Below are 20,694 nucleotides of genomic sequence, written 5' to 3' on the forward strand. Positions count from 1 at the left end.
GAAGAGGGAAGAAGAATCTATCTACGAAGCTGTTTGAATTGCTCCCGCCAGGCTGTATGTGCTCTTCATTTCTTCTTCTTCTTTCTTCCTTTTTGGAGGGCAGTTGGGGTTAAGTGACTTGCCCAAGGTCACAAGGCTAGTGTTTGTGTTAAGTGTCTCAGGTCGGATCTGAACCCAGGTCCTCCTGATTCCAGGACCAGTGCTCTATTCACTGCACCACCTAGCCGCCCCAATGTGCTGTTCATTTCTAAAGCTGGTGCATGAGTTGCAGCAATCAAAGCAGGAGCTTCTGTTGTAAGTACACTGCAACCTCATTCTTTTGACCTGGAAAACAGTCAGTGATGGTCCCAAAGCAGTCAGTCTGTTGTTTAGAACATCTAGAACAGCCTTAGATTCCTGCCATTCCTATTTCAAATGCACAATGACAATGAGATGATGATGAGCACAGCCAAACAGTCAGACTAAGTAAAATAGTCTCAGTCTGCCTCTGTTACTCTTTCCTTTCATCCTCCTAGACAACTAGGCCAGCTTACCAGCCCAACAAAGTGTTCTGTTTCTAAATGTAACCATAAAGCTGTGAGTCACTTTATCATGTGAGATGGGCTACCTTATGGCCAATTGCTATAGGTTTGTGCTCTATGAGTCTTTTATAGGGAAAAAGAATGAAGTTGGCCATTGCAATATTTCCAAAAGATTTGGGGTAGAAAGAAGAGAGACAGATGGGGGCCTGAAAGCTTTCTGCTCAGACTTTCATGTGTGAATTAGTCAACAATAAACATTTCAATGGTAATAAATAAAAATAGATAAATAATGATCCTGCAGATTTTTTGTTTATCTTCCCCTCTAATTTAAAAACTGAAAGTAGCTGCATAGGATTTTGGGTCTATCTATATAATAAGATTATGAAGGATCATGCTGTCTCTTGAATCAGTGCCAGAGGGTATCACAATGTCACAAAATTTCCAAGTTGAAATTGATGATAGATAGATTGAGAGCTGGTAGGATCTTCACAGACCATCTAGTATAACCCCTGCCTGAGCAAGAACCCCCCTAAAATGACCCCGACAAGTCATCATCCTGCCTTGACTCGAAGTGAGGGGGAAACCTGCCCTTTTTAGACATGGTCCATTTTGTTCTTGGAGATCTCCAAGTCTCAGTGTCTCTGTCTGCCTATCTGTCTCTCTCTTTCTTTCTGTCTGTTCCTGTCTCTCTCTCTCCCCCTTTCCTCTACCCTCCTTCTCCCACACATATGCACACGGCTTGTCCAACCCTCTCCTTTTGGCATGAGGTAACTGACACCCCAAGAGGGAAAATGACTTTCACAAGGACACAGAAAGTCAGTGTCAAAGCTAAGATTTGAGCCTAGGTCCTTCAATTTTAAATCCAGCTTGTGTTTGAAGCCGAATTTGAACTAAGGTCTTCCTGATGCTAAGCCCGGTGCTCTTTCTACTGTGTTGCCTAGCTGAACAATGTTATAGTCCAGTTGAATAATTTTAAGTATGAAATAGTTACAAAACAACATGGAAGTATGAAATACTATCCATCTTTCTTGTATGAATACATAGTAGCAGCTTGGTATAGTTCAAAGGGTACTGGATTTGCAATACCAGGATATGGGGTTAAATTCCAATTCTATGCTTAGTATTTTAATCACTTGACTTTTTTGAACCTCATTCTTCTAATCTATAATATGAGGCAGTTGGACAAAATGGCTTCTGTGGTCCCTGCCAGCTCTGAAACTGTCTCTGTGATCCCAAGTGTTGAAGAGACATAAAAAAGTTTGAGAAAGCTCCCAAGGAGAGAGAAATTTAGAGCTGGATTTTGAAGGTATTGAAAGACACCAATTGATAAGAGAGTAGGAAGAAGGAAAGGTCATTCCAGCTTGAAGAAAAAATGTCATTGAGTAGTCAAGTCGATGAGCATTAAACACTTGCTATGCCAGGCACTGGGGTAAGTACTGGGAATACAAATACAAGCAGAACGCCAGTCCTTGCCCTCAAGGAGCTTACAATCTAATGGGAGAAGAATACACAACAGGAGCTAAAAAAAGGTAGGATGGAGAGGGTGAAGGTACCTAGCACAGGAGCATAATAGAGAAAGCCCTGTGGGGATGAGTTAGCAGTATAGTCTGGAGGGGAATGAAGACATAGTTGACATGAGCCTTATCCTTAAAATGTATGGCTTTGGAAGAACCAGACAATCAGAGGGAGAGATCACAGGGGCAGAAGGGTATTTCCAATGTGAGAAATGTTCTGGGTGTGGACAGAGCTTCTAGAGTGAAGACATTTCTGTGTCAGGGTAGAGAAAGTCCTGTGGGAATGAGTCAGTGGTAGCCAGGAGAGGGGAGATGAGCAGTGAAGGGTGTGCTTGGAAAGAGTTAGGGAATATAAAGAGATTGGCTTGACCAGATCAGATGAGTCAATGTGGAAAGTAATGAGGGGGTTATGTAGGTGATGCTAAAGGGGAACCAGGTAATAGAGAGCGTGATGCAGAGGGATCCCTATTTTATATACTTGATAATAAAAGCCAGTATTGGTGCTTTAGCAGAGTAACAAGAGGTACAGCACTGGTGGCTCGAGGAAGATTACTAGACCATATGCAGACAAAGACTGGACCAAATAAAGTAGATTCCTATCAGTTGGGAGGGGATCTAAGAGGACCCTCTCAGGTGTAGATGTCATCTCACTTGCTCACCTGCAGGGAGACTTCTCTTAAGAAGACAGAATAAACACCTGACTCAGGTTGTAATAGCTGAAGTTTTCAAAGCTTTAGTAGGACTATTAGTTGGAACTATTTCATGTTTCAAATGATACCGACTTATGAAAACAATGCTATTAAAACAAAACTAGCAAGTGTCCTTTAAGAGAATGACTTTATGTTAATGGGGGTGGGGTGGGGCATGGGGTGGACATTGTTTTCAGGTCAGTGGATCAGAATGGCTATACAGTTCAATCAATACACCATGTCTGGATGACGTAAAGGACAAAGAGAAGATGGTGTTGCTGAGAGAACCCGAGCAAATAGGAACAGAATTTACTGCTACCCTTCAAAAACTGGTATGGTATAAAGCATAGATTTCACTTTTTTGTTTGTTTGTTTGTTTTGGAGGGCAACTGCGGTTAAGTGACTTGCCCAAAGTCACACGGATAGATTTCACTTTGACTTAGAAAAATCATTCCCAAAATCCTTTTAATCATTCATGTTATTTGTTAACAGACCAAAAATCAGTGTGGTACAGGTGACAGATTGTGGGTCTTAAAATTAGAAAGATCATTGTCCAAGTTCCACCTCAGACATATATTGATCGTGTGAACCTGCATAAGCCACTTAGATTTTTGGTGCCCAAAAAACTCCTTAAGACTGCAAATGGCCAATCTGCATTGATGGAGAGAATTTGCTTACTGAGCAAATTTGCCAATTAAATCATAGTTCTTGACCAAAAAAATTAAAAAGGCAAGAGCCCATATTCCTGATCAGAATATACCTCTGGGGGCGGCCAGGTGGTGCAGAGTTGGGAGACTTGGGATCGGTTCAGGTCTCAGATACTTAACACCCACACAAAATAACTGGCCGCGTAACCTTGAGCAAGTTACTTAACCCCAATTGCTTAGGGGCAGCCAGGTGGCGCATTGAGTAAGAGCATGGGCCCCAGCATTGGGAGACCTGGGACCGGTTCCAGCCTCAGATACCCAGCACCCACACAAAATAACTGACCGTGTAAACTTGAACAAGTTACTTAACCCTAATTGCTTTAAATATGTATATATATATATATATATATATATATACTTCTGATATGATAAAGACATTTTTTCCCCTCTAACCTTTCTGAAGTCAGTGTTTTAATTCTGGATCAGAGCTTCAAATCCTACCGTTCATTAACATGACATTCTTCTACTTGGACTGACTATACCTGGAGAATTCTCTGGTAGCTACTGGCTATCACCTCTTTCTTTCATGTTGATTTTTCAACTGAGACCCTTGATGCTATAACTTAGTGTTTTAAAAGGATCTCCTCTCAGAGGAAGACATTTTGCCCCTCTGTTATATGGCAATAGGGTGACCTTTTTTTTTTTCATCCCTGAAGGTGGTCCTAGTTTGACTTTTACATTATTAGGGGAAACAAACTTTTAAATGGGTAAGACTCACCAAGTGCAGAGAGGCTCTCTTTGGTGTCCGACTGAGTGGTTTAAGTAGCATCATCAGAAGCACCTAATATACCCTCCGGATTTTGTCCTAAATTACTTCTTGCTACAAAACAGCATGTGTATTTCACCTTAATTACTAGTTGGAGGTTTGGAAATCTCTTACAGCATGAAGAAGTCTCTGAAGTTGAAACGCTTATTGCTGCTTCCCTTCAGTGGGTAACTGACCCAGAAATAAATGTGAAGGAAAGATGGGAGGACAAGCTTACAGCAAGTATCCTGTGTTTTGTACTCTATGACTCTTCTAGATGTTTCTCTTTCTTTGTAAATTATTTTGATGTAATGATTCTTACTTACCATATTTGATTTGGGTCTTCTACTTCTACCTTTAGTCAGATCTACGTTATATATCTTCAGTTCTATTTCTGAGAAAGCAGGTTAGCTAGTAGGTGAGGACTTAATCTCTGTAACTGACATTTGCCCCATATGCCATCCCAGCTAAGAACATATCTCTCAGTTCTTTGTCATTTTTTTAAATTATGAAAGACTTTATTTTATTATTTAAATGGTTTCTGTTAGAAATCTATTTTCTCTCCTCCTATCCTACCCCCTCCAGAAAAAAGAAAAGAAAAGAAATCCCTTCTAACAAAAGTGCATAGTGAAATATAACAAATTCTACCGCTGGCCATGTTAAGACAATCTTTCTTCACCCAAAGTCTATCACCTTTCTCAAAGGGCATACATAGTATGCTTCATCTCTCATTCTCAAAGGCAGCTAGGTGGTACAGTGGATAGAGTGCCAGACATGGTGTCAGGAACAACTACGTTCAAATCCAGACTCAGACGTTTACTAGCTATGTAACCCTGGGCAAATCATTGAACCTCTATTTGCCTCAGTTTCTTCAGGTATAAAATTAGCATAATAACAGCACCTATCTTTTAGGGTTGTTGTGAGGATCTGACAAGATATTTGTAAAGTGCTTAGCACAGTGCCTTACACATAGTAGGCACTTAATAAATGCTTGTTTCTTTCCTCTGGAATCATGGTTGATCATTATGTTAATCAGTATTCTTAAGCCTTTCAAAATTGTCTTTATAATGCTGTTGCCACTGACTGACAACAGTGAGCTGGTTCTGTTCACTTTATTCTGTTATCAGTGTAGTAGCAAGCACCCTAGCATACCCAGGATGGCTGCTAGTACAGGTTCTTAGATCTGCTTTTCTAAAGGAAAACAACTCAAAATGCGTTAACAATTTTACTTTAATCAATCAAACATATATCATTTATCTAGTTCAGGGGGAAAAGTCAGCACCCTGAACTTCAGAGAATACAAACAGAAGTTACAACAGAAAATAACACAATTAAGCAGATGGGGCTTCCAGCTGTCTGACCATTACATCCAGTAGTCACCAGAGAGAGAAGCACCAACATCTGGGTTTTCAAAGCTAGGGGGTGCTCAATGGCTGTCCAGAGTCTCTTCTGGTCAAATCATAGAACTCTTCCCAAAGTGGACCCTCAAAAAAAACCTCATATCAGGGTATATATAGCCTTCTTCTGGGTCAGAGAATGTCACAACCCTCTTGATTCATTGCCCAATCACAAAGTAACAAGGTGTGGGTGTTCCTGAAAAACAAGCCTCCCGCCACAGGCTCCATGTGACCACATTCACTTATTAGGGGGCAGAGTATATTTTCAAATTAGGGAAGGTTCTCAGAGTCGCTTAAGCCTATCAAGGGGCCAAGGGGCAGGGAAGATCTTCAGATTCCCATTATCATTACAATCAGTTCATACAGGTCTTCTCGGGTTTTTCTGAGATTGCCCTTTCATCATTTCTTATGGCATAATAGTATTCTATTACATTCACACATTTTTAGAAAAGAAAAAGAATATGATCTTTTTGTAAGAGAGACAGTTTAAAAAAAATTTTTTTAACATATGGCCAATTCGATCTGTGATTTTTATCCTGACCCACTAAAATTCCCTGGCACATTGGAAGAAAAGAATCATTTCTGAAGGCAGAAAGCCTGGGCTTTGATAGCCAGCTCCAAACACTTAGAACTGTGTGATCTTCAGTATTCATATTGGAGATAAAAAGAAAGAAGCAAAACAATCCCTATGCTCAAGGAGCTTACATTATATCAAAGGAGACAGCATGTTCACAAGGCAATTTATGGGAGAAAGGACACTTAGCCCTTGTGGGGAGGGGCAGTGATTGGGAAAGGGTTTATGTAGAAAGCACTCCAACAGTCTTGTCGGGTAGGGATTCTAAGTGTAGGTGAGGTGGCGGTGTGTCCTAGACATGGGGGACAACCAGTGCAAAGGCCCAAAGATGGGAGATGGAGTATCATAAGTAACAGCATGATGGCCATTTTAACGAGACCATAGATAATGTGAAGGAGAGTAATATCTAATAAGGCTAGAAAGATTTGAAAGGGGTTTGTGTTTGTTCCTCTGGGTAAATACTATAATTTATTGAGGAGTGATGCTTTTTTCCCCCCAGACAATTCCAAAATCTATTTCTGGAAAGATTAGACCAGTTCACAGCTCCACAAATAATGTATTACTGCACTATCTTCCTTCATTTGCTTGTTTGGTTATCTTGAGATTGTATTCATACAAAGATGCTAGATGATACAAGGATAGAATATTAGACTTGAAATCAAGAAGGCATGAGTTTGAATCCAACTTTAGACCCTTTTAAGCTGTGTGACACTGGGTGAGCCACTTTACCTTTTTTTACCATGGTCTCTTTATCTGTAAAAGGAGATGATAATAGCATGTATCTCCCAGAATTGTTGTGAGAATAGAGTGAGATAATATTTATGAAAAGATAGTGTTAAAGAGACAGACAGAAAGAGGTGACATGCAACTCAGCAAATGTTTGTTGAATTTGGGAAACTATTAATCAGTCCCTTAGTGACTGGAAATTGGATATGGGCTTATATATAGTTACTGAGGCATCTTGAGATAATGAGTGCGACCACAGGAAAGGCAAGAGCATGTTGTGCTGGCTGTGTGATTTGTTCATCTTTAGCTTTGTGTGACGCAGAATTTTGTTTTGTAACTTTCCTGGTAGGATCTCAAACATGACCTAGAAACAAAGCTAAATCTCTGCATTCTAAAACTGAGCCTCTTGGGAAACTACAAAGAATCTCTTGATAAAGAGTTCACTAAAGTGGTAGGGAATCTGGAGAGATCCAAGCACAAATATCACCGTGTCAAGAGAGAATTACATTTCAGGTAATGTTCATTAATTTTTTTTTAAAGAAATCTATGCTTCATAGATATATAATTAATTTGTAAGGCTGTGATGTGGCCTTCATTGTTCTTCATTCAGGTTCTGAAAATGTGTCGTTATCATAAAACCTTTTGCATGTTATGTTATGTAATTAACTTACAAGTTCTTATATGTGAGCTATAAATGTCTAAATCCACAGAGATTATGATATCATTCCTTCACAATAGAAGTTTTAGAATCAGAGAATGGAATTTTTAGACTTGAAGGAAATAACAAAGATCACAGGTCTGTAGAATGGACCTGTAATTAGCACTGAAAGTCATCTAATCTAGCACTCTCATCTTACAGATAAGGAAACTGAGGTCCAGACAAATCCTCAAAGAAATTGCATTCTAATGGGGGAAACAACATCTGCATAAATTGGTCCATAAAAGATAAATGCAGAAGAGATGGAAGTATAAAAAGAGGAGGGCACTGGCAGCTTGAGGGACTGGGAAGGACCCTCTGTAGGATGTGATGTTTGGAGTAAGTCTTAGAGGAAGCCAGGGATTCCACGGGTCAGAAATGAGGAGAGTATTGTAAGCGTGGGAGGCAGTCCTTGCAAAGGTGCAGAGATTAGAAATGAAGCACTGTGTGTGAGAAACAGCAAGTAAGCCAATATGGCTGGAAGTAGAGTGGGCAGAGAGGAGTAATGGGTTAAAATTTCCTGTAGACTGGATTAAAGAAACTGCTGGAGTAAAAAGCTCTCTCTTCCCACAGTAGTGTGGGTTTATTACAAACATGGCTTCTGGGAAGTAAGATACCCTACTGGGTTTGGGATTTTTATGCCCTGGGTGACTGGGAAGCCATGTAAAACTCAGCCCCTCATCCCCTGTTTCAGTAATTCTTAGGAGCAGCAACTCTGCCTTTAAAAAAAAATTTTATTTATTTACTTTTAATTTTCAGCATTCACTTCCTCTGCCTTTTAAGGAAATATTAGCCCAGCCCACAGGACAGGGACTCAATAGATATTGCTCCTACCTCACCCAGACCTTAGTTTCTTTATCAGTAAAACAATGGAAGGTTAAAAGAGGATTAGAATCTAATGTCTCTTCCAGTTCTGGTAGGCTTTGTGTATATTCTATTGATCAATTTAGCAAACATTTATTAAGTACCTACTATATGAAAAAATATCATTTAAAAGGCTGGGAATACAAAAACAAAATGAAATATAGTTCATGCACTCAAGGAGCTTATATTCTACTGGGGGGAACAGCATACACACAAATAAGTAAATAATTTTAGGAGAAAGAAAACATTTACAGCTAGGAGGTTCAGGAAAGGCTTCCACACTTTGAAGTAAGCCTTGAATGAAGGGAAGGAAGGATTCTGAAAGGTAAAGATGAGAAAGGAGAATATATGCCAGGATAGCTCGTGTAAAGTCATGAATATACAGAGTGGAGTACTGAGTTCAAGGAATAGCATTTCACTAGATTGTAAATTTGTGAAGAAGTGCAATAAGTCTAGAAGGGTAGGTTCATATAATTCATTTATTTCAAACTGTAAGAAACACTAGAAGTCATCTTGTACAACCTCCTCCTTTTAGAGATGAGGAAACTGAGGCCCAGAAAAGTCAGAAGACTTGTCCAGGATCACAAAGCAAAGTTGAGCAGAGATGGGATTTAAATTCAGGTCTTCTGGCTCTCATTTGGTATGGAGCCAGATCATGAAGAACTTTAAAGACCAACATGAGGAGTTTATATGTTTATCTAGAGGCAAAAATGTGGTTCCTCTGAGCTTAAATGTATGTAGAGCTCATAATCATAGGAAGAAAGCAGCCAGCAACATAGAGCTCCATATTTAAAGGAGATAACTCGAGAATTTCTAGAACATTTTCTTTTCCCTTTAGAGATAAGGCACTGAGAATGCCAGAAAGAGCATATAAGGCATGGATCTTCTCCCTAAAGAGCAGGGAGGCCAGACTTCCTCATAGCAGTGGGTGGTGTGGGTATGTGACTTCCTTAGAGAGCTACCATCCTCCTATGCTAGAGTTATCATTATTCTCCTTTCAAGCAAATAACAACAGTTAAGAGAAAAATATAGACCAGACTGGGCCCAATTAGAAATTAGCATGAGTATACAGATCTCCTGTTACAATTTGATCTGAAGAAGTGTGGTATAGCGGAAAGACTTGAAGAAACCTGAGCCCGAATCCCATTTATGCTGCTGACTGGATGTATGTTCCTGGGCAAGTCTGTAAAATACTGAGATTCACTTTCACATCCAGAAATGGGCCATTAATTCTTGAGCTTCCCTATAGTTGAGGATCTTGAGCAAAGCTCCTGGTAAACCAAAATAAATATATTAGTAGCCTTATCTGACATCACATGAGTTCATTTTAATGTTCATTAACTCATTCCAGCCTACTTGTAAAAGTTACATCATGAAATAAATTGATTTAATGCCATTCTGAGTGTGACCCTGTGTTATACAATTACCATCCTTTCCCTTACAGGTAGCAAGGTAACACAGTGAACAGAGTTCTGGGCCTGGAGTCAGGAAGGCTTCAGTTCAAATATGGCTTTAATGACTAGTTATAGCACCAGGCAAGTCAGTTTCCTCACCTGTAAAATAGGAATAATAATACTACCTACTTCTCAGGGTTGTTGTGAGAATCAAATGAGATATGTGTAAAGTGTTTAACACGGTGCCTAGCATATAAGGGATGCTTAGTAAATACTAATTACCTTCCTTTTTTTCCTACACTCTTTCCTTCCTTCTTTTATTAAAGGAAATGGGAACCTAAAAATATAGTTCATTTCGAGGTCTCAAACAGATATGAGTAAAAAAATGTAAGCATTCCATGTAAGCACATATTAAATACAACAGTCTTTATTTCAATGCAAAGAAAATGTCAAGAACAAACAAACAAAAAAAGTTACAGAGGATTTATGGTAGCTCACCAACAGGAGATCCCTTTCTGGGGAGTGTCCTTTCACAAAAACAGGAAAGGCCTCCCAGCTTTACAGTATACTATCGCAAGGTTTTAGACTCTATGGGAGAAAAACTTGCTCCTGTTGTGTATAACAAAGGAGAAGAAAGGTGGGCACATTCTACCATGCACCCTAGATTTATGGAATTCCAGGTTTCAGTGAAAAGAGATGTATAATGTCATGTACCTATATTTTATGAGGGAAGTCAGAACAATAGGGATAAGAGATGCCCAATAATGAAATTCAGAAAACACAAAGGAAACAATTTCATTAAGGAGGAAAAATGGAGGCTGTCTAGAGAAACTAATGTGGATGAACAGGGAATTCAAACCAAGTGAAATTTCAAAAAAGAAATTTACAGGAGATGGAAACAGAAACAGGTAAGAAAAGATGAATATAAATGTGTGTAGAAATAGGATGAGGAATGCTAAAGTTCTCAACGAACTGAGATTGATGAGAAAAGCAAAGGATGACAAAAAAGGTTTTTTGGTTTTCTAGCTAACTTAAGAGGAAAGAAGAAGAACAAGGAAGGGATAGAGCCGCCTTTTGGGCAGGATGAAGCAATGGTAACTGATAACAGAAAAGAGGCAGAGCTATTCTATTTTAATTTTGCTTCTGTTTGCTCTGCCAGTTAGTGCAAAGGGTGGCAAAGGACTGAACAAAATTGGTTAACAGAGAGTTGATAACCGATATAAGGAAAGATACACAATGAGAGTCTATTTGCCCTAGATCAGTCCCAAACGAGTACATCAGCACATCAGGTACTGGTAGACCTATTGCCATTTATCACCATTTGAAAGACCATGGAGAGCAAGGAAGATGCTATGGGACCAGCAAAGGGCAACTGCCCTGATTTTGTTTTAAAGGGGAGAGAATGGAGTTGGCAGTCTATAAGCCATGAGTCTGTGAGTTTAACTTTGATTCCTGGGAAAATTCTAGAGTGGGCATTAAGGAGATGGTTAGTTAACAGCTAGAAGAAGATTATTTCTCTTTAAAAACAAAAATAGAACCACAATAATATTCAGTTCAATTCCATTCTTCTTGATCTTCCACATATTAATAAAATGGTTCAACAATCATGTCTAATATTTCTGCCAGCCCCTAAGGATATATAATTTATCTGATCCCGGTGATTTGGATATACCAAGGGTAGTTAAATCCTCTCTTATTATACCTTTCCTTAATTGGGTATCAACTTACTGTTTCTGAGGTGGTTATTATTACATTCATAACAAAAAATAATTTTTAAATAGGTAGTGATTATAAAGAGGTTTATCAAGAACAAGTCATAGTAATCAGCCATATTTTCTTTATGTAAAAGATTAATCAACTGATAGATCAAAATTTGTATTTTCTCCCTTATATTCCTTTTAAGTTTATAAAGCACTTTATTCATGATGCCTTGGTGAGATAGGTATTGCAATGATCAAAATCCCTACTTTACAGATGAGAAAACAGTGACTCTGAGAAAGGTTCAGTGACTTGCTGACTAGGTGTCCAACCTACATTTAAAGAAATTTTTTTTTGTTACACTTCAAGTTCCAAACTGTCTCCCTCCCTCCCTTCACCCATATACATATATGTATGTATATGCATGTGTATATACATATGTGTGTATGTGTACATATATGTAAAATCATACTATGCATACTTCTGTTTATCAGTTCTTTCTCCAGAGGTGGGTAATATCTTCCTTCATAGGTCCTTTGTAGTTGATGTGAATATTTATAATGCTCAGAATAGCTTAGTTGTTTCCAGTTATGCATTGAAGAGTATTACTGTTCTTATGTACCAAGGTCTCTTGGCTCTGCTCACTTCCCTCTTCACTATTTCATGCAGGTCTTTCCATGTTTTTGTAATATCAACCTGCAGCTCCTTGTGTCTTATAGCACAGTAGTAGACCATCACAGAATTCCATAGATGCAGTTTGCCTAGATTCTAGCAAAGAATTTAATAACAAATCTAATGCTTTTTATTCTTCTGGGCAAACATGGAGAGATGTGGGTTAGATGATGGTACAATCCCTTGGATTTATAACTGGTTGGCTGAACTTACAGTAGTCAATGATGGTTTATTGTCAATGTGAAAGGAACCCGGGGAATAACTCTAAGGATTCATGCTTAGTTCAGGGTGATTTAACAGTTTTATCAGTGACACAAAGATGGGAGAGAGAGCTAAGACAGTGGCTGACAGAGGCAGGGTACAATAAATAATGAGATTTATTAGCATAATTTAAATAGCATCGGGGGCTAAATCCAATATGGTGAAATTCAGCAGGGATAAATATAAAGTTTAACACAATTCAAGAAATCGGTGTCATAAGTATAAGATGGCAGAAGCATGATCAGATAGAAGTTTGAAAAAATAGCTGGGTTGATTTTTTTAATTGTAGCTAATTTGAGACAAGAGTCTGACACAACAGCATCCTTGGACTGATACACAGGCATAGTTTTTGAGAATAAAGAGGTGATAGTTTCTCTGTACTTTGCCCTGGTCAGGTCATATCTGGCCAACTGCATTCAGATCTGAGGAGCAAAGTACAAGAAATTCATTAGAGAGTGAACATCCAGAAAAGGGAAACCAGGATGGTTAAAGGAAGGATGGAAATAAGCATTTATTAAGTGCCTACTATGTGCCAGGCACTGTGCTTTATAAATGTTTTACAAGTATTTTACACTTAACAAGTGTTTTACAAATATTGCCTCATTTAATCCTTATAACAGCCCTGCAAGGTAGGTGCTGTTATTATCCCTATTTTAAGTTGAGGAAACTGAGGCAGACAGAGATTAATTGACTTGCCCAGGGTCACACATCTAGGAAGTATCTGAGGCTGGATTTGAACTCAGGTCTTCCTGTCTCCAGGCCCAGCACTCTATCCACATCCAGACCTCAGTGCCTCAAAAGCCTTGAGATTATGCCTTATTGAAGGAACCAAGGATATTTAATGTGGAGGAGAGTGGGAGGAAGATCATAGCTATGTTCAACTATTTGAATACTGCCATGTGAAAAGAGGATTAGGCATGTTCCATTTGGATCCAGAAGGCAAAACCAGGAACAATGGGTGGAGGTTAAAAGAATAAAAATTTAGACTAGATGTCAGAAAAAAACTTTCTTAACAATTTGAACTATTCCTGAGTGTGATTTACTATTCCAGGAAATGTGTGTCTTTGAAGATCTTCAAGCAGAAACCAAATGATTACTTATGGGTATGTTATAATGGGGATAGGTCAAGTCACAGCAACAAGCATTTATTAAATGCCTACCACTCAATGGTCACTAAAATCACCTCCAGCTTTAAAATTATGAGGTGTCTAGAGAAGTAGTCCTTTGGCATTTCAGTAAGTTCTCCATCCTGATGGAAATATATAAGCCTGTGACCTTCAGAAGTATCCTACGTCTTTATATTCCTCTGAAAGGGGAACAAGATTGACATTGCTAGAGAAACAAGGTCCTGCAGCCCTGAGAACTGGCTTTGGGGTTTTGGCCTGTTTCAGTTCTTTTCAGTTCTGGGCACAGGCAGTGGATTGATTCCTGGATCTGGAGCATGAGCCAGGGTAACCTTGGAGTTAGGATTGCAGGAGGAATGTTGCTGCCAAACAAGCAGGGAATCCCTGAGAAGCCAGGGTGTCAAGAGGCATTGTTCAAATGACTGGTAGTAAAGCTTTGTTTTATTTATTTGCTTGGTTTATATATATTTGCTTTTTAATTTCTATATGCTCCTTCAGCTCCTCCACAGGCTGGTTCCTCATTCCAGGAACTCTGAGTACTCCTGGGGAAGGCTGGTTTCACTACTGACTCAGTCACATTTCCTCTCTATAGTTGCCACCTCTCAATCTGAGAGGTTATGTCATTGCTTCTCTGTAGGTGGATTTAGAAAAAGGGTCTAGGAATTCCCCTTCTATGTACAGGAGTCTAGGTCATATGGCTCTGTTTTCTCCAGGGGCCAGGTGGTTGAGAGACTTTGTTCTGTTTTCTCCTCTTTCCCCTTCTCTCCTGAAGACCCAGGTCTGCCCCCATGTCTTCTCCTCTATCCTAGTTCTCTTTCTTTAGCTGTCCACATTGTATACCTCTGGATCTAAGGACATAGGCAATTAGACACCTTAAAAGAGTTTTGAGCATAGTAATAACATGATTACATCTATATACAAGAAAGATATCTGGAACAGTTTGAAAGATAGACTGGAGAGGGAAAAAATACAGGCAGAAATGTATTTCAGGAGGGCATTGCAATATTCAAGTGATTTATAATGGTCTATACTAAGATGGTAGCAGTGCCTAATAAATGCAAAACCCTAGAGGAAAATCTGAGGGAAATATTAATTATTAATTAATGATATTAATGATACAGTCCCTCTTATCAAGGAGGTTATAGTGTAGGAGGGTAACAGATAGTCACACAAGTAACTGCAGTATCAAATAGCACATAATAAGGACAAATAGCACATAATAAGAGACAAATGAGCAAATAAACAATGTTCTCCAAGTCAGAGGAATCGCGGAAGGCTTTAGGTAAGAAGTGCACTTGAACTACTATTGGAAGGATGAGAAAGATTTTAATAGGCAGAGGACGGGGAGATTCCAGGCATGTGGAATAGTGGAAGGAAAGGTGCACAGGGAAGTACAGAAAGTGCTCTAGAATCAGTGCTGAGTAGGTCATCAAGCTGGAGATTAAGGGGAGGAGCAGAGGAGCAGATGTGAACAGGTTATAGAAGGCTTTGAATGACAGGTCGGGAGTCTGAAGTCTATGGGCAATTAGGAACCTTTGGAGATTTTTGAGCAAGGCAATGATGTTATTTGAGCTATATATGGAAGGAAGATTGATTTGGAAGTGTTGGGTAGAATGAATGGAAGATGAAGATACAGACTGGTAAGGAAACTATTAGATATACAAGTATGAAAAGATTGTGGTAGGAAAGTACATTAATCTTCCCTTAAAATGGGAAGTTTCCTGATTGAACAAACTTTTCTTAGAATAGAAAAGTGCTTTTTTAAGGGAAAAGAGGTCTAGCCCTTCAATATTATTGGTGGTAGAAACACACACACACATACCTTCAGGTTAGCAACTCATTTGTAACTTCTGCTCTTAAAAATGTAGCATGAGACATAGAGAGGTAAATTGACTTCACCATCTTTATAAGACAAATTAGAGATAAGACTTGAACTCAGATTTTTCTAATTCCAAAACTACCCTTCCATCCTTTATGTCATGTAACTCAAAAGACATATGACACATGTGCTAGCTTTTATATCCCAGCAGTTTGAGGGCCAACTAGCTTTGTAAAGTTTCATTGGAGATCCTATCGGCTCAAAAGAGGCTGATGCTATTATTGGGGCAATATACAGGCAAAGAAATAAAACTGTGGCATCATCATATGCAAAGATGAAGCTACTTTAGTAGTGTCAGTAGACTACATAATTTCAAGGAGTATTGATAGTTTTATATTCAGCTTCCCAACTTTCTGGTTTTCTTTGTAGCCAGGGCTGACTTCCTACAAGTGAAAGAGGTAGCCAGCTCCCAGCATGATTTGAAGGACAGCTAAAAGATCATGACCCTGAAAATATTTTCCTGTACTTGTTTATCATGATAAATGATATATCCAAAATCTTTAATTCTCCTGAATTAAGACATTGTTTTGAGGCAAACACTGTGAAAATGTCAACACATTACTACAGTAGCTCTTTATTTTAGATTATTCTATCATATTCTTTTTTTTGCTTTTTTTTTGGAGGGCAGGTGGGGTTAAGTGACTTGCCCAAAGTCACACAGCTAGTATTTGTGTTAAGTGTCTGAGGCCAGATTTGAACTCAGGTCCTCCTGACTCCAGGGCCGGTGTTCTATTCACTGTGCGACCTAGCTGCCCCAGATTAATCTATCGTATTCTTAAGAAAAAAATAGAACCCAAAGGAAATGGGAGACAGGATAAATATATTTTATTGGGGATTGAGAGAGAACACAACCCAAGGGTAACATGATAGAAACTTTGAAGAGGGGAAAGAATACTGAAAAAGAAGCAATGTCATCTGTTTTACATTTGTCTCAGATAAAACCTATTGAGCAGTCTCACATATTTACAAGATGGTTAACTGGATTGTATTCCTGGAAAAGAAGATAAGAAAAAGACAAACATATCTATGTTCTCAGTCTTATTGTAGTGTTAGACTCCAGTCAAGTGGCCTAAATTCATTTAGGAGAGAGTCAAACGAAATGATATTTGTGAAGCACTTGGCACAGTATCTGACACATAGCAGGTGCTTAATAAATGCATTTTCCCTTTCCTTTACCCCTTCCATAGTCAGTTAACACTTTATTAAGTACCTACTGTGTTCCACGCACTGAGTTAAGTACTAGGAATACAAAGTATGGCAAAAGATAGTCCCTGTTCTCCCAGTCAAAGAAATAATTTGCACCAAAAATAAATAAAATGGGTTACAGACTGCCATTTTTGTCTGAAATACAAGATGCATATGTCCTTTTAGTCTGTCCCCTAATTTATGAGGAACTACATTAAATTTGAGTTTATCAGAACTCTCCAGGTGTGTGACATTTGAAACGTCACTGACAGCTTGTGGTTTGCACTTTCCCACCACCCTCCTCACCCCCTTCCAGAGAGAAACAGTTAGACACCATTAAAAGGTCACAAGAAGATGCAGTGAACGAGGGAGACACACTTAGGAAGCAGCTCCAAGAAGCTATCAAACGACTGGAGAATGCTGAGCAGCAGGTAAAGGGGAATCTGACTCATTTATCCACCAACTCTCCTTGGTGTGATGAGGCAAAAATGGAGGAAGAGAGAAAAAAAACTCAAAGGGGAACTGCTCAGTTCAGACCCCAGTTCTCTTGCTGTAAGCAGAGGAAGTAAAAGGGGGAGTTGTAAAAGCGGTGGTGTTAACAGCCTAGCTAGCCTGCTGATGAAAGAGGCAGCTTGGCACATAGAGACTTCTACCGTTGCAGAAATAGCTCAAGCATACCGAACCCATGCAAATACAGAATTGCAGAAGTTCAGCAAGAGCTGATTGCCCCCCCCCCCAACCAGAAGGAAAGCAAATTTGGAGTTTTGTGTGTGTGTGTGTGTACGCGCAGGAGGAAGGTCAGATTGACCGCCAATTGTTTTCAAAGTTTGCTTGCTTTGTTAAAATTCAGTGTTCCCATTGCATGCCCAGGCTAAGGATCAAGAACAGGCCCTCCATGCTGCCAAGGAAAAAGCGGAGTCTTTGCAGCGTAAGTTGGAGGAAACTGTTTCTGAAGAGCAAGATTTCCAAGCATTAAATATCACCTTGTCAAATGCATGCCAGATACTTGGACAGAAGACAAGAAAACTAAAATGTAAGTACTACTTAATCCTTTGGTTGCATCCTTAAATATAACGTAAAGTTGGACAGTGGATGAAAACCTTGCTTTCTAGTTCACAATTACTATTATTGTCATCTGGACTGGTGACAATGATTGACCCTGTGGCCTAGGCTTTTATAGGTTTTCCTAATGGCGGCTCAATATGTATTACCTAGACAACATAACTTGCTCTTCTGCACTTTTATTAGGGACTGGACTTTCTACTAGCTCTATTTCTTAAAAACAAAATCCCTCTAAGACCAAATAGAGGAAATAGCAGAAAAAAAAAAAGAATTAAGTGCGCATAGTCTATTTTATAAGTGATAGTGCCCATAGAATAGAAGACTTCTCTATTCTCTTCTGTGGGAAGAAATAATGTCATAAAATTGTTTAAAATCTCTTTATAATAGCTGGTACTCTGAGTATTATTCATTAAATATATGAGAAAAGAAAATAGTCCAGTAACCTTAATAAAGCATTCTTACTCTAAAATTTGATAAAACAAAGATGCTTAAGAGGTACTTCACTAATTTAAAATGGAAGGATTTCATTAAAATGAACTGAAGTTAAGGGTTAGCTAGAGGGTGAAGGGTGCACTTGTGTTTGTTTTGAGTTTACCGTAGCCCTCTTTTGCCTTTTTTTGAGAGAGATGTTTGGGAGAATTAACAATTCACTTTCTGCTCCAAAATATCAGTGTTGACAACCTAAAAAAACACACAAAACTTGCCAGCTTTCCTTAAATTCAGCAACATAAATTCATACATATTTTGTATGAAGCTGTCAGATAACATACAATTTGTTACAAAAGACTGTCTTTTTTCCCCTTGTAAAAATTAATGGTTGGAGGAAGATTCCACATTATTTGAAATAGCCCAAGCATGGCAAAGCTGCATTACAGGCATCCCAAATATAGCTTATTACAACTGCTGCTTGATCTTACATTAAAAATATTTTCAGATTGTCCCTCTAGGGTAAGCTAACTCATTTCTAAATGTGATTTTAGGCTACTTAGTAGCACAAGGTGTGTACAAATTTTTTAAAATGTTATTAAGCAACAATCAGTTTAATATGCATAAAATTTATGAGGAAATTGTGAGTTCCTGTCACCTTCCATGATTTCCCTTTGTCTGTTTTAGGCATGGAGGTGTTTCAGTCTGTTTTGAAGGAAAGGAATACCTACAATGATGAGGCCTTAGGGTCTATTAAATAATATCTTAAGTGGGCCTGTCTCTAGACAGCCTCAAATACCTTCTTGGTCTATGTATCATTTCCATTTCTTTCCTGGACGTTCTTCATTCACATCCTTCAGAGAGCTAAATAAGCAAAGTATTCAAACTGGATTGAAAAATTGACCTAATACATTTCTAATTAGAAGAGAAATTAGTTTGGAAACAGTGACACTTGCATGTGCTTCCAGTACTTTCCACCCAGTAGAATGTACGGCAAGTACTGTCACCACAGTAAGCATTTAACAAGTGATTTTTTCCCTTCCTTCCTTTTTTTTTTTGCCTTTGTATCCCCAAATCTACTGAAATGTCTTTTTTTTTTCTTTTTGTAGGGGGAATGTCAGGGCAATTGGGGTTAAGTGACTTGCCAAAGGTCACATGGCTAGTAAGTGTTAAGTATCTGAGGCAAAATTTGAACTCAGGTCCTCCTGACTCCAGGGCCAGTGCTCTATTCACTGTGCCACCTAGCCTCCAATGAAATGTTTTATTGATTAATAGATGTTTATTGAATTTAATTCCATGTCAGAAAGTTAGAGCAGTATAGTGGAAAGAAAGCTAGACTTAGAGTCAGAGGGTCTGAGATCAAATATTAGCTCTGCTGCTTCCTCTGATATTGGGAAGGTCAGTTAACTTCTCTGAGACTCAGTTCTCATGGATAAAATGACAAGGTTGCCCTGCATAATCTCTAATGTCTCTTCTAGTTTATAACCTACAATTCCATGATAGTCTACAACTTGTTACACATAATAAGCTTTACTATTTATCAGTGGTGTATCCTCTATCTCTAAAAGGCTGAATCCTACTTTTTATACCCTTTGCCTAAGAGACTTCTTTTATACTACAACATTTCAAAAATGGGTCTCATTGTAACTTTAATAAAGGTCATAGTGGGTCCCTGATAAAATTCTCCAAAACCTATTTCTACTTCTAAAGTTCCCTATTTCTATTGAGGGTACCACCCTCAACAACCCTTAAGGCCAGATTCAGATCTTTAGAATCATTGTTTTGTTTATATAAAATCTAACAGCTATATTTTGCAAGGGAGAGAAAGAAGCATATTTTCATATCTTTTTTGAGGGGATCAGGCTTGGTCATTGGGAAAAAAATTTTTTTAAATTAACAAGCATTTATTTTCTCTCCCTCCAACTATGATCCCCAAACTTAAATAATCAGATAAATGAAAAAGAAAACTCTTGTAGAAAATATGCATAATTAATTAATTAATTAAATTCTAGCACTGGCCATGTCCAAAACTTCATGACTCATTATGCATCTTGAGTCTGTGACTTTTCTACCAGAAGATAAGTAAAATAATTGATCATCTATCCTCTGGAATCATGGTTGGTCATTGCACCAATCACAGTTCTTAAATTTTACTAATTGTATCTTTGTAATGTTATTATTATTAATGTTGTAGCAGTTGTTCTCCTAGCTCTTTATCATTTCATACAAATCTTCCCAGGTATCTCTGAAATTATCTCTTTCATAATTTCTTGCAACACTGTGCTGAGCACTGGAGATACAAAAAAAGCCAAAGGCCCTGCTCTCAAGGAGCTCATAGTCCTATGAGAGAGATACCATGAAAACAACTGTAAAAACAAGCTATGGACAGGATAAATTGAAGATAATGGACAGACAGAAAACCTTAAAATTAAGGTGAATCAGAAAAGGCTTCCTGTAAAAAGTAGAAAGTTAGCAGGGATTGAAAGGAAGCCAAGGAAGCCCTGGAGGCAGAGATGAGCAGAGAGTGGGTTCCAGGCATCGAGGACAGTCCATGAAAAT

The 20,694-nt window shown here is 38.6% G+C and overlaps 2 protein-coding genes across 2 annotated transcripts in view; one reads left to right on the forward strand and one right to left on the reverse strand.

The window, feature by feature from the left end:
* Positions 1–20,694, reverse strand: part of LOC138176110 (branched-chain-amino-acid aminotransferase, cytosolic-like) — a 261,292-nt gene that overhangs the window by 227,230 nt on the left and 13,368 nt on the right. The gene's annotated exons all lie outside the window — the stretch shown is intronic.
* The window catches only part of LOC138176091 (inositol 1,4,5-triphosphate receptor associated 2-like), a 116,194-nt gene that overhangs the window by 33,382 nt on the left and 62,118 nt on the right, over positions 1–20,694 (forward strand). The window contains exons 14-18 of the mRNA XM_069106817.1: positions 2,922–3,056; positions 4,314–4,415; positions 7,223–7,386; positions 16,964–17,078; positions 17,518–17,680. Coding sequence (XP_068962918.1) covers positions 2,922–3,056; positions 4,314–4,415; positions 7,223–7,386; positions 16,964–17,078; positions 17,518–17,680 — 679 coding nt within the window. The remainder of the gene's footprint in view (positions 1–2,921; positions 3,057–4,313; positions 4,416–7,222; positions 7,387–16,963; positions 17,079–17,517; positions 17,681–20,694) is intronic.

The sequence above is a fragment of the Petaurus breviceps genome, unplaced genomic scaffold (assembly GCF_028583685.1).
Source record: "Petaurus breviceps papuanus isolate PSGF00001 unplaced genomic scaffold, PetGlider_PUasm1.0 81, whole genome shotgun sequence".
Classification (NCBI taxonomy): domain Eukaryota; kingdom Metazoa; phylum Chordata; class Mammalia; order Diprotodontia; family Petauridae; genus Petaurus; species Petaurus breviceps.